We start from the raw sequence: 13717 nt of genomic DNA, 5'->3' as shown, positions 1-13717 counted from the left end.
GACGTAACGTCCACAAGCTTGGATGTTTCCGAATCGAGTCGAATTTGGAGATCCGCAAACTCTTGAAGGAGTTGATTGTGATTTTCCTCCTCTTCTTCACGTTCAGCCTCCGCATCCTCAAGGGCGACCTGTGCATCTCGCAACTGGACCTCCAGCTCGACGCGGACCTGCTTGATCTCATCAAAGGCAGTCTTCGCATCGGCAAGCTCATTCACTACAGTGTTATGAGCATTGACCAAAGATTTTCTTGACTGCTCCTGGGAGTTGATAAGATCGAAGAGTTCCTCGTGAGATTTGGTTTGGACCTCCTTATAAGAAAGCTCGCCAGAGCGTAGGCTATGCTCAAGAGAGGATACCTTCTTTGCTGAATCATCTAGCATATCATGGAGACGGAAGTTTTCTCTCTCAAGCTTCTGCACCCGGCGGACAGAGGGGCTCTCGTCTTGCCAACCGTTTCTTGTGGGAGATCGATCAAGCTGGCCTTGAAGATGGCGGTTACGCATCTCCGACATCTGAAGCTGATTTTGGACAAGCTCGAGCTCTGACGCGAGGTCCATTCTGTTGTTGTAAGTGACGGTGTCAACAGTTCGGTCCGACCGGGCAGAATCGTTGGTAGCATTGCTAATGTGTCTTTGGTTGGTAGGAGTGTTAGTCCTTGAAAACGGCTTTCTGTTGTCGCTGTTGGTCCTGAAGTGTGTTGGAGAGCGGCGACCATTGGCTTGGTTGACCTGGCTACTGTTCATTTCTTCCAGCAACGCACGCTTCGAGTTGGCATGACGAGCATCCATCTCATTGAGCTCGTCCTCGTGTCTATCCCTCAATTCGTCTAATTGAGCCTCAGCACGCGAGAATCGCTCTGTCGCTACTCGCAGGGCCTGGTTAACTGCCTCCAACCGTTCAGCCATATCAACAGTGCGGGCAATGTCTGGCTTGGCGGCGTCATATGTGATGGAAACATTGCCTGACTCCGGATCGAAGACCTTCCGCAAAAGAAGTAATTGATTGCGGCACTCTTCCAATTCTCGGTTGCTGTTGTCCAATGCTGTTTGGACAGTACGTGTATTGGCCTGAGCTTGTGTCTTAAGCTGGCGTTCGGTTTCGAGCTTACGATTAGCCTCAGCGAGCTGAAGATTCACGGTTGACGATGTCTTTTCAGCGTTGCGACTTGTCTTGTGTTCACGGTTGATCTCATGCGTGAGATCCTCGAGACTGAGAGATAGCTTCTCCTTTTGCTTCTCGAGTGAAGCAACTGTAAGTTGTGCATCTTCCAGCTGACGAGAAAGGTGCTTGTTGTCCTCTTCAACCTTAGACTTTTCAGTAGTCAATTGAGCAATGCGAGATCGTTGGGTGTCGCCAGCACGCGAGTTGGATCGAGCGATGTCCAAATTCTTTTGCTGGAGCTTGTTCAACAAGGCACGGTTATCATTTTCTGATGCGGTCAGACGGCCTTTGATGGTAACCAACTCACGCTCCAATCGCTCCTTCTGCTGATCATTGCGGAGCTTGAAGGAATCGGAGTCTGCCAACATCTGAGTCAAACTTTGCACCTGTTCGGCCATTTCGTTTCGTTCGGCTTCCAGTTGATCGAGTTGCTTGTCCTTCTCGTCCAATTTCTGGCGCTGTGCCGCCTCTCGCTCCACGGCTAGGCGTGCTTGTGTCTGTTCGGCGGCGGCATCCGCATCTAGCTTCTCCTCTTGCAGTGTTAAGAACTTCTCCCGCAAGCTGCGGAGTTCGGCCTGGTAGTCTTTTCGCTCCTTCTCGGCCGCAGCGCGGGATTCTGTAGCTCGGCGCAAAACATCTTGTTGGGCGTACATCTCCTTCTCGATGGTGATCTTGGATTCATTCAGGGCGTCAAAGTCACGCTTCAGATTGTCGTACTTGTGCTCGCCAAGAAGTTCTACATCGTCGCGAGACTGTCTCTCGCGGCTCAACTCTCTCTGTACTTCGAACAGCTCGTTCTTCAAGTCTTCGATCTGTTTTTCGAGGAGCTTTCGGCCTTCGCCGATCTTTGCGTCTTCGGAAATCTTCTCTTCCAACAATTGTTTGGCTTCGGCAGCCTCCCGTTCCAGCTGCTGTTTCTGAGACTGCATTGCATCCCGTTCGGCTTTGGCATCTCGAAGGCGGCCCTGCAAATCATCATGTTTAGATGCTAATGTCTTCTTCTCATCGTCGAAGATACGTCGGTCTGATTCGTAATTCTTCAGGTCGGTTCTGAGAATGGCAATTTCGCTCTCTTTTCGTCGAATCAAGTCCTCGTAACTGGTTGACGTTGAGGAGAGGTCGGCAATCTGTTGCCTCACTTGGCGGTTTTCATCTAGCAGTTCCTTGATCTGACGCTTCGTAGATTGTAATTCTCGGTCGGACGCTGCGAGTTTGATGTCGAGATCCTGGTCGGTCTTCAGCAGTTTCGCTTCCAGGTCCTGGAGTTTTCGTTCTTTCAGGCTGAGATGGCTCTTCAACATCTTCACTTCCTGACCCAGGGACTCCTCGACTTGGCTGCGCTCAGACTTTGCATGTTCAAGGTCCTGAAGCTGCTGGTCCAGACTAGAAAGCTGGTTCTCGAGATCCTGTTTCTCGCCTTCCAGCTTTCCGATGATTTGCCCAGCCTGCTCGAGCTCGTTACGCCAAAGCTCTGCCTGGTCTTCAGCTTGTTTCTTCGCCTCCATCAAAACATCTAGCTGATCTTCCAATTTGTCTTGATCGTCCAGGGCGCCAGCAAGCTTTTCCGAAAGTTCTGCCTCACGAATCTGCAATCGCTTGAAGATTTCTTCTTTGTCGAGCGCAAGAGCGCGCTCACTCTCAAGAGTTTTCTGGATGCGCTGGATATCCATCTCGGCTCTTCTTCGCTCGTCCTCAACTCGTTGCCTATCAGCTGCTTCCTCCTGCATCTTTTCCTCGAGCTTTTGAATCATTTCGTCGCGCTTCTTCACCTCAGCTGCTTGGCGTGTCGCACCCAGCATGGGGCGCATACGTGCGAAAAGTCTCCACCATGGATTTGATTGAAGATCCAAGTAGACTTGGAAATTATGCTGGATAATCCTTGTTGCTTCAGCGCGATACAGGCGTTTATGTGCGATACGTCGTTGGATGAAGCCTCGAGCAGCAGACTGGAAGCGAGAAATAATGTCACGAATAAGAGCATCGCGCTGCTCTTCCAGCTCAGCAAGCACGCCAGCTCGAAAGAAGACCTTCGTAAGACCAACTCGATACAATGCTTTGTCGAGATTCAGCTTTTCCAAAATCTTCTTCGCAGCTACTTGCCCTTCGAGGTACCCCTTAGGTAGATCGTTGCAAAGTACTTCATAACGCTGGCGGAATTCTACAAAGGGCAAACGATTGGGAAAGCCGGTACGTGCGATGCGGATACCTTCGAGGACACCATTACATCGAAGTTGATCGAGGACAAGCGGGGCACTGAACTGCTTTGGTCGCTTTTTATGATTCGGGAGGATGCAGCGAACAAAGTGAGGGTGTGTGGAGTGCAACTGTGTCATGAGGGTAGACAATTCCTCCTTGTGACGCTGTGCGACTGTACGGAATAGACCCTTCTTCACACGGTTCCGGGCACCGCCAGCCTCATCGTCCGGGTCGGCACAGTCTGCGAACAAGTTGGCGATATGCTTATCTGTGGATGCTGCGAGAAGCCTTGTGACATTGTCATTGAGGGGGTCCTTGTTCTTCTCCAGCCAACCTTCAGTCGAGTATTCCACTTCGGCGGCATAGTGGGTGAGCATGAAACCTTGAGTTAACAGAGAGCGTTTGTATTTGCTGCTCTTCCGATCCCAAAGAGAGTGGAGCTTTTCGGTAAAGCTCTTATCGGTGGCCTTTGGCATAACGGAGTCTTCATCCAAACAGGAGAATATACCTATTGGGTTTGGAAGCTCTATCAAATCAATGGTGGGCTGTAGGTCGCGACCAAAGTCGATGAACTTCCATTCGATTTGCTCTCGGGCATATTCTTCCTGCTCCAAGACAAACATGTGATGATTGAAGAACTGCTGGAGCTTCTCGTTGGTATAGTTGATGCAAAGCTGCTCGAAGCTGTTGTCTTCAAAGATTTCGAAACCGGCGATATCCAGAACACCAATGAAGTGGGAGTCATCGGCACCAGCTCCAGAACGGTCGAGCTGGCGATTGATGCGGTCGACAAGGTCACCAAATCCGCGCTGATATATACCCTTGGCTAAAGCATCGATCGCCAAGCTCACTTGCTCTGGCGTCTGAACTTTATCGACCCATTCTCTACCTGCCTTTACGCGAGGATGGAGTAGGGCTTTGACGAAATCATCTGTTTGGATTCCCAGGAGCTTGGAGACCTTCCTGGCCTGAGAGATTGCCTCCGGTTCCAGTGCTGCTTGGTCCGCTCGTCGGCTTTCTCGTATAACCTTGATATTACCAAGGAGAAGAACTGCTGCTACTGTTCTTATGATAGCAGCTTGGTCTTTGTCTGAGAAACCCATGACATGGAAAGCTTCGATCAAGAGATTCCATTCATCGCGATCGGAAACACCAGCAATGGTGTCATTTCCGTGCTTGGTGTATTCGAAATCTTCCACCTCACTATCATTCAAGAGCAGCTCCTGCCTTGTCTTCTGATCAGCGCCCCGAAGCAGCTGGTAGAAAACGTGATAGTTTCGTTCATTGGAGTTCAGCCTCACGACTCGCGACTTCTCGAGTAGATACCAGTCAATATATGCTCCAGCAATCTGACCGGTGCGGGTGAACTCGATTCTGATGAACTTTCCAAACCGGGACGAGTTGTTATTGCGAACCGTTTGGGCGTTGCCGAAGGCTTCGAGGATGGGATTCGCACGTAAGATTTGCTCCGAGAGGTTGGAGAACTGTTTGCCGCCTGACTTGGCCCGGGGGTCGTCAGTCGTAGCCACAGCTGCGAGATACTGAATAACCTTCTTCGTGTTCTCCGTTTTACCGGCACCGGATTCTCCCCTAATTAGATTTTCAGCCAAGTTCTTCATCCTCACGTAAATGTACTTACGTCACTAAGATACTCTGATTCTCACCCTCGTCCACGAGGTTTCGGAACGCTCCGTCAGCCATGGCAAAGATGTGAGGTTTAGTTTCTTCCCGGCTTCGGCCACGATACATGTTGATGTATTCTCGAGAGTAGATAGGGAGAGGACAGTACGGATTTACTGTTACCAAGAAAAGCCCGGAGTAAGTCTGCATAGCATTTAGTAGTGGTTATAGAAACGGCCTGGATCAAAACGTACATATATCAAATCAGCTTGGTAACGCATCTGGAGATTATGGATGACGGAGGGTTCGTTAAGATGTGTGAGCTCCGCCATGTCATCTGCTTTGTCGAACTTGGCTGGATTGACCTTGTCGACAGATTCCGCATCAACCTCGTGTTGCTCGCCATTGTCACACTGGACCTTGAGCTTTCCCCCAGGCAACTCCTCGACGACCCAACCGCGGACGAAGGCTGTCTTGGGATCTCGGAGCCAAACAAACCTTTTGCCAGAGAAGTCATTTTCTCCTTCAATGCCACGCACCTCCGGCAAGTCCTCGGTGCCGTCGGCGATGAATTGGGGTGCAAAGGTGCCGCCTGGGGTTCCATTCCGTGTAGAACCAGCCCGCAGCCGTAGAGAACCACTTCGAGCTAGAGGATCGGATGGTAATTGTGAGAGAGATTGGTTACGAGCATGGCCCATGTTATTACGCGACTCGGCCAGCGGCGACGATATCAGGGCGGACTTGGGTCGGGGAGAGGTAGGGTTTGGGCCTGGCGACGGCGAGGCAGAGTTTCGAGCGAAGGGGCTATTCCGCCATCGAGGGCCATTTTGCGCTGGAGCGCTCATTGTGATGGTTGTGTATTGTCTTGGTGAGTACAGCAGGTGCGTTCGAGGTTACCAAATTGCAGCATGTGCGGAGCGCATAATCGATGGTCCGGAATGAGGGAGGTAGGAATTGTAAGGAGCCAACCTGCAGTAGCAGAGCCAAACGAAAGAAGTAATTGTGGGATTACAAGTAAGTATGTATGTACAATGTCGCGACGACAGAAGCGTGCGTAATGGTCAAGCGGATGTTGTGTAATGGAGGAGTGGAGGAGGAATAGAGGGGAGGGGGGGTGGTGGTTTGTCGCCGTGGTAAGAAGACTTGGACGGGGATGGATGTGATGATGATACAAAGTAAACAAACTGTCGCCAGCACAGACCGCACACCTAGCAACGAGCAACGAGCAACAACGCCTTGATGTGAGCTGATTGGTCGGCTTCGCGTAGATAGTTCTTGACTCGCTGACTAACCAATTACTTAGTCACCCCCAAACACACCAAACACAGGTTCTGATCCACGTCTTGGCATTTGGCACTGTCTCTCATCAACCGCCAACCGCCAGCCGCCGACGCTAAGTCGAATGGATCAAAGTTCAACCATCATTTTGGCGCTTCTCTCTCTTTCCTCCTCTAACTATCCGCTTCTCACTTGTACCTGCCTACCATCACCTTCCCCATTTCTCAACCTCATCCCCCTTCCCCCAGCGGCAGATCGTTCGCGGATAGACCACATTGCCAACAGAGCATATGTATACAACACTATCCGCTAATGAGCTGCGCTAGAATACTTGCTGAGAACGTGTCTTTGGTTCCAGTTTCGGCGCGGCGTGCTACCCACTACTAACGCGTAAGACCACAGCATACCACGAATTTGCGCGCCACTCTAATTCACCTCGTCAGCTCTTTATCTTAGAGTGAGACGCCCGCGCAAAGTACCAAGGCACTGGCAGAGACGCCTTATACTTCACTACCCCGGCCTCAGTCCATACACTTGCTGCGCGGTGCATTGCTGCTTGTACCTATTCTACCGTATGCGCCTAGCATAATGGCAAATCCACAGAATCCACCGTTTGCCATCCCACCTTTTCCCTATCAACAACTTCAATACCAGGCACATCCAAATCCGCAAGCTGCGCCGGCTCACACCCAGCATGCCTCCATAGCCGAGAATTATCAAAATAACGGAGGCCTCCCGGGCTTGAACATGACTTCATATGCGCCGACTCCACAAACCAGCCAGCCCAACTATGGATACTGGCCTCCTCCTCCACCTCCACCGCCGCATGTCGCTCCTTCCCCATCCTCATACGGCAATCTACCTTTTCCCATCCCTCCCTTCTTCACTCAGAACGGCGTACCAATACCTCCTCCTCCCCCACCGCCTCTGCCTCCTTCTGTCGGCTCGAACCTATTCCCACCCGTGTCACAATCACCTGCTCAGATTCACCCCGCGCATCCGCCAGCTGGAGCACAACATCCTCGTGTATCAGAGAATAGTAAGGAAGACAAGGAAGACGGCGAAGTGAGTGAGCCAGACGCCATCGTTCGATCATCGGCGAGTAAACATAAACATATTGCCGAGCCCCCGCGATCAGTATCGCACACTCTAGCAGATTCTGCCAGGACTGATCCTCGGAAGAAGCTGAACGGGCCAGCACAGCAGTCTGCAATGGACAGCACGGTAGCCCAAGATCAGATGCGTATGGTTCCTTTGGTGCACTCTCAATCACTTGGTTTCTAACAAAACTACAGATCACCACAGCACACCACGGAACAAACAAATACCCGGACTGATGGCGGACGATGCAATCCAGAAGCGGGAGTCTTCAAAACAATTCATACAAGTTCTGTCCGATAACGACATTGGATTCTCGGCGCTAGCCGCAGAAGGTCTCGATCTAGATCACCTCAGGAGAATGTATGAAGAATTAAAGTTACCGTTGGAAAACAAACCCACTTCTCCACAAGTTTCAGTGGGATCTATAGCACCGACTCCTGCCCAGAGCACAGCTGCAAACGGTACGGCAAGAGTTACGCTGCAACCTACCCAAAAACCCTCGCCCGCTCCTGCCGTGGGTCATATTACTCACAAGCGCCCAGAGTCCGAGAAAAAGCCTGTCGCTTCAGTCGCCGCCGCTAATGTTCCTGTCAAAGTCGCTCCACCTCCCGTCGACCGCAAGGACTATGTCGCTAGGCTTCAGGCTGCGAAAGCTGCGAAGCAGGGAACCAAGCCTACGCCACCCCAACAAACGCGACCATCACAGGAAACTCCCAAACCTTCGGTGTCCACTATAGCCTCGCCCGCGCCAGGTACGCCGAAGAGCTCGTCTGAGGCGAGTGCTGCAAAGGCAGAGGAAGAACGCTTGCGGAAGAACGAGCTACTTAAGGAACGGCTCGCAAAGCTTACAGCTCAACAAAGGCAGGCTAAAACTGCCACAGCCCAGGCTGCATCGGAAGCTGCGCCATCACCTGTACAGCGGCCTCTCGGGCCATCGCAAACGGCAGCTCCTTCACCTCCACAACCATCTGAGCCGCCTCAGGCCCAGAGCGTTCCCCCGACTCCCTCCTTCACAGGTTTACCTGGCTTGTTCATGAATGCATCACCAGCTACTGTGCCTCGCGCGCCGTCGTTGGAGAAACCAGCAGCTGCTGCTCCTGCTACGAATGGATTGTCGGGGCGTAAGCGACCTGCGGCATCGGATTTTGAGGACTCCTCAACCCCTCGCTCGGGACCTATTTACACTCGACCTCTCGGGCAGTCACCGCTCGAACATGACAGCGAATCTATGATCATCGAAGTCAGTGATGACGAGGGTAGTGACATGGATATCGATGACGACCAGGCTGAAACGCAACCCATATCTACCTTCACTCCCCCGGTGCAAGGCATTGTTGACCCGCAAACAGTACGAAGTCATCTAAATATTCAGGACCTCCCTTCGAGGTCTGGTTCTGTTCGACCTGCCTCGACTGCTATAAGTACACCTCCCGCGGTGCGGACACCAGGTGCCTCCTTCGCATTGGAAGAGGAGGCTAAACGAAAGGAGCAAGAAATCATGAATCTCAAGTTACGAATTGCTGAAATAAAACGAAAACGACAAGAAGAAAAGGCCAAGAAGGAAGCCATGGGCTCTTCTCCAGCTCCTCAAAAGGTTGTCTCTCTTCCGGCATCAGAGCCGGTCAGCGCGTTGCCATCATCCCCAGCGCCTCCACCTTCCGGCTCTCCGAGAATTCAAACCGAATCGATTCGTGAGCCAACTGGACGTGTGGCCGCCCACACTACGACCTCTGTCCCCCCGAACGCGAATGCCACAGCGGAATGGAAGAGACAACGACGCGCAGAGATAGAATCGGGCCTGCTCTCACTCAACGCTGGACTTGAGAGTCGCCAGGCGCGGTTAGCGCAACTCGAAGCTGAGATGGCCAAGATTCGGGCTGATGAGACCAAGTACCAGCAAGACAGGCAAAAGCTCGTAGAGGAACTCGAAAACCTTGGTGTGGATACCGAGGGCATACCCGATGAGGAACTACAAGCCACAAAAGACGCAGTGATCCAGGAGACTATCAACGCGGCTATTGCTGAAGCTTCACGCCCACTTCCTCAGTTGGATGGCGCCTCAGGTCATATTTTTGATACAGTTCCAGCATATAGAGATGATCTCCAGTCGAGGGAAGCTAAACCGCCCGGTCCACCAATCGAGCAAGTAGCAGCTGCTCCTGTTGTACCACCCGTCAAGAGTGACTCGCCCAAAACGACGGCTGAGCCCGTCCCTCCCGTGAATGCGACAGCCGATCTTCCTCTCCCTCCAGTAGATCAACTCATGCCTACGACGGAGGTGGTGAAAACAGACACAGTGCAAGACACTGATGGGAATGCATCCACACCACGAGATGTCGAAGAGGACTTCTACTCGCCTGAGCCTGCAGTCTTACCCGAGACTATCGCACAATCAGATGCAGACAGGCCAGAGGTCTCAAGAATCCCTTCCCCTTCTGAAGAAGGAGAAGTGGAGATGTCAGAATCCTCATCCGATTCCTCATCTGAGGAGGATAGTGATGAAGAAGACTATGAGCCTGAGGAGCCAGCAGCAATCCCAGCAAACGTGCTAGATTCCTTACCCAAGTCCAACTCATCAATGCCTAGTTCGTCAGGCTCGTCACCTCTCACGTCTTCGAACTCGTCGTCAGACGATGAAGGAGATGTCTATGAGCCTCCGGATGTCAATAATGCCTCGGAGGAGGATGGCGCTGTGGCACCATTGCAGGTGACCGCAGGTTCTACCCCTGCTCAATCAACATCATCTGGTGGCGCAGCAAGTCCTGCAATTGCAATCGCGGATGACTTGGCGCCCGAACTGCAGTCCCAAGTTTCACCGGCTCAAGTGATTTCAGCTGCTCAACCCGTACGTGAGATGGCCCCATTTAGATTTTGCTAACAGCTGCAGGACCTCAATGATGAGACCGAACGGGGTCCCAAACCTTTTCTGCCCTATGATAGTCCCTTGAAAAAGTTCAAGTCCTATCGTTACCACCCCCAATTTGCCCAGAACGTTGAGGGCGGCTTTCTTTCAATGACTTACAGCCACCAGATTGACCCCGAAAAGCCTTTGTGTCGGTTTGAGTCTGTTGGTGGTGCTTGCAACGACCCAGACTGTCCTGATCAGCATTTCCGGGACATGAACATTACCGGTGCGTTTCCGGGAAAAGACTAGATTTGTCTCTAAGAAATCCACTCTCGAGGCGCACAGACTAACTCCCTGTGAGTATAGGTGAGAAACTTCTAGTTCAGCTAGGCACCGCAAATCCAGGAACCACGCCTGAAGAGAAGCAACAGTGGAACGATGGGTTGCGGCTTGTGTTGAAAGAACTCCGCCAGAATAATACCAAAGATCCAAATGGCATCGCGATGGAGATTGCGAACTATCGCCGGCGGTTCTTGAACGATGACACACGCGTGGTCAATCTCAAATGATTAGAGGCTAATCAACAGCGACAAGTTGGACATCGACCGACGTTCTTCTTCGTGGCTGCTCTTGGCGCCGTGGTCAGGTTTGTCCTATATGTGCATTATCTTGATTTGTTATCTCTCTCTCGGCCTCTCTCTCCGGCCATCTTCTCATTATGATTACGCCACCCAATGTCCGCGACCTTGTCGGACTGGCGTGGAATCGGTCATAAAAGTGGAATTTAGGAGGGTTTATTTTGGCTTTCGTAGCATCGATACCCCCGTGCATTAGGATGGAGTCATTGAGCGTGCCACTTCGCTTTAGGGTGGGCATATTCTGCCTGACAACAGCGCCACTGTGTGTCTGCAAGAGATGGATTGTCGATGGCTTTCGATCACATACGGCCTGAACACTCTCAGATAGAGGGTGAGTCTCGACGTACGATCAAACAGCGAAAGCCAGAGGTACATAATGGCAGTGGCTCTTTTAGGTACTTTTAGTTACATAGGCAGCAATTAGCCAAATACATGGTCAATTTCCATTTCCACAATCGTCTCCAAACAGTCAGTCCTTTCCGTCGTGACCTTCGCCTAGCAATACTTCTTTCGAAGCGTTCGCTTGATGTTCCTCTCTCCCCCTCACGTGTCTATTGGTACGAGTAGAATATAATTACCCGATCGAGCAAGCCTACACGCGTCTAGCCTAGTCCTCGTAACATAGATAGCCCGTCGCCCATTCCCCTCCCTCCGCACTTACGGAGCGTGAAGCGGGGTGCCACGTGAAAGGGTACTTACATCGAGCACCCTACACGCGTGAGCGATACCTATCTGGGTATACCGGCGGTACGTATTCCCTCCACTCCTCACCCTCTTCGCAATCCGCCAACTCACGATCCACAAAAGCTGTCTCGTAAGTATATATCCTTGGACCTCGGGAACCTGCTTTGCTTTGCTTTTTGAAGGGCAGTCTCTGGAGGAATGAATTGATCGTCATTTCTGCAGTTTAGGTGATTAGTAGTACTTGATGTTTATATCTAGTAGTGCCCCATCCCACGTCTTCAATTCCTACTTTCCCCTCCCTCCATCTCCACTTGTCCACATCCCTCGCCTTCGACTTTAGGGTTCAATTGGAGAGAAAACATAGCGTCTTTTCACCCTCCTCTATTTTGAGTAACCTTTATCGAAAAGACAACGAAGGGTGTATACATTGTCCACCGTCCACCGCACTCGCTCATACGCTTGCATTCGAGAACCCAGAGACACCGATCCAATCGGCAGAGACTAAAGAGATAGATACGGCGAAAGGATACAATGACTGCCTCAGCGTCTGACGACGCAGCTGCTGGTGGTGGTGGTGGTAAACGACAGAAGACGGCGGGGAACTTCAGCGTCAGGGGGAAGAGGGCGATTGTCACGGGTGCTGGGTCTGGTATGTATGATTTTATTCTTGTTATTTCGGGTTCTTTGCGTTGGCTCTTCTGGGTTTTTCATGATTTGATTCTGTACTTTCTTGATGTCTTCGTTTTTCTTCTGTGATTTTTGTGGATTGTTATAGTGGATTTGAAATGAATTTAATTCTATTTGAGGGGTTCGCAGGTTTGTTTTTATTTATCCGGGTTGTTTGTCATATTTACTACTTCTGGATCCTATTTTAAATATTCTTTTCACGTTTTGGAAGTATATATTCTCATATACGTATGTGCGTGTCTATGCATAGCAAGCAACGTCACCACTAACAACCCAACCTCACAGGCATCAACTTCTCCTTCGCAGCCCTACTCCTCTCCCGCGGCTGCAGCGTCCTTATCGCGGACATCGCGCTGCGGCCCGAGGCCAAAGAGCTCGTCGAGAAGTACAGTGCAGGCGGCGACAAGAAGGAGGGAGAGGCGAGGGCCGTGTTCCAGGAGACGGACGTGACGCAGTGGACGCAGCTGGAGCGCATGTTCGAGGTGGCGCAGAGGGAGTTCGGCGGCGTGGACGTCGTGTGTCCCGGCGCGGGGATATATGATCCGCACTGTGAGTTTTCTACTTTTCTACTTCCTTCCTTATCTTTCAAGGGGGGAAAAGGGGAAGGCTAATCACGATTGTACGTCACGCATGCAGGGAGCAATTTTTGGCATCCACCTGGCTCAGCGAAGAGCAGAGACGCGCTGGACGGGAACCGCTACGCCAGCGTCGACATCAACATCACGCATCCGATCCGCAGCACGCAGCTCGCCATCTCGGAGTTCCTCAACCCGTCGTCGACAAGCGGCGAGGGTGGCGAGGAGGAGGAGAAGGCGTCGCCGCAGAACCCGAAGCGCGTGGTCATCATCTCGAGCATAGCGGGCCAGACGTCCAACCTCAACACGCCCATCTACGTGGCGACGAAGCATGCGATGAACGGCTTCATACGCTCGCTCGCGCCGCTGGAGGCCCGTACCGGGATCCGCGTCAACGGCGTGGCGCCGGGTGTGATCAAGACACCTCTGTGGTTCGAGCATCCTGAGAAGATGGGGTTCTTGGACGAGAGCAAGGACGAGTGGGCTACGCCCGAGGAGGTCGCCGAGGCCATGCTGAGGTGCGTCGAGGATGAGGATATGGCGGGCGGGACGATCCTAGAGGTAGGTGCAAGGCAGACGAGGAAGGTTCAGCAGTTGAATGATCCGGGGCCCAGTGGTCCGGGCCATACGGTTGCGAATCTAGAAGCGTCATATGAGGAGGTTTTTGAATGGTTGGGAGAAGAGGGGTGGGGTACGAGGAAGAAGTGATGCTGTTGTTAGTGTGTCAATCGTGACATTGCGGGGGTGGGGAGGATGGAAGCATCTTATGGGTTCTGCTGTAGATGGATATAGAGCGACATCAGCTGCGAGGGCAATGCGCATTCAAAGCTAGTTGCTGTTTTGTAGGAATTGAAGCTGGTTGAATATACTAAAGTGCTGTAATTAACTGGAAGTTTGTGGTGTCGTGAACTTGGTATGAGATAGGTGTGATA

At 51.8% G+C, this 13717-nt stretch overlaps 2 protein-coding genes across 2 annotated transcripts; both read left to right on the top strand.

Annotated features, from left to right (window-relative positions):
- Positions 1–6843: 6843 nt before the first annotated feature.
- On the top strand, positions 6844–10770 carry BU24DRAFT_408818 (uncharacterized protein; the record flags this gene model as incomplete). Its single annotated transcript, XM_033525881.1, has 4 exons — positions 6844–7498; positions 7551–10201; positions 10238–10487; positions 10568–10770. 4 exons carry the CDS (start codon positions 6844–6846, stop codon positions 10768–10770), a joined length of 3759 nt encoding a protein of 1252 aa, XP_033383958.1.
- A 1189-nt stretch (positions 10771–11959) lies between these two features.
- BU24DRAFT_182053 (NAD(P)-binding protein) lies at positions 11960–13611 on the top strand. Its single transcript, XM_033521629.1, has 3 exons — positions 11960–12172; positions 12496–12759; positions 12847–13611. The coding sequence occupies exons 1-3, from the start codon at positions 12055–12057 to the stop codon at positions 13491–13493; spliced, it is 1029 nt and encodes a 342-aa protein (XP_033383957.1). The 5' UTR covers positions 11960–12054; the 3' UTR covers positions 13494–13611.
- The last annotated feature ends 106 nt before the right edge of the window (positions 13612–13717 follow it).

Source organism: Aaosphaeria arxii, assembly GCF_010015735.1.
Source record: "Aaosphaeria arxii CBS 175.79 unplaced genomic scaffold BU24scaffold_4, whole genome shotgun sequence".
NCBI classification, from domain to species: Eukaryota; Fungi; Ascomycota; class Dothideomycetes; order Pleosporales; genus Aaosphaeria; species Aaosphaeria arxii.
The sequence above is the reverse complement of the archived record's forward strand: the minus strand, read 5'-3'. Positions and strand labels throughout refer to the sequence as shown.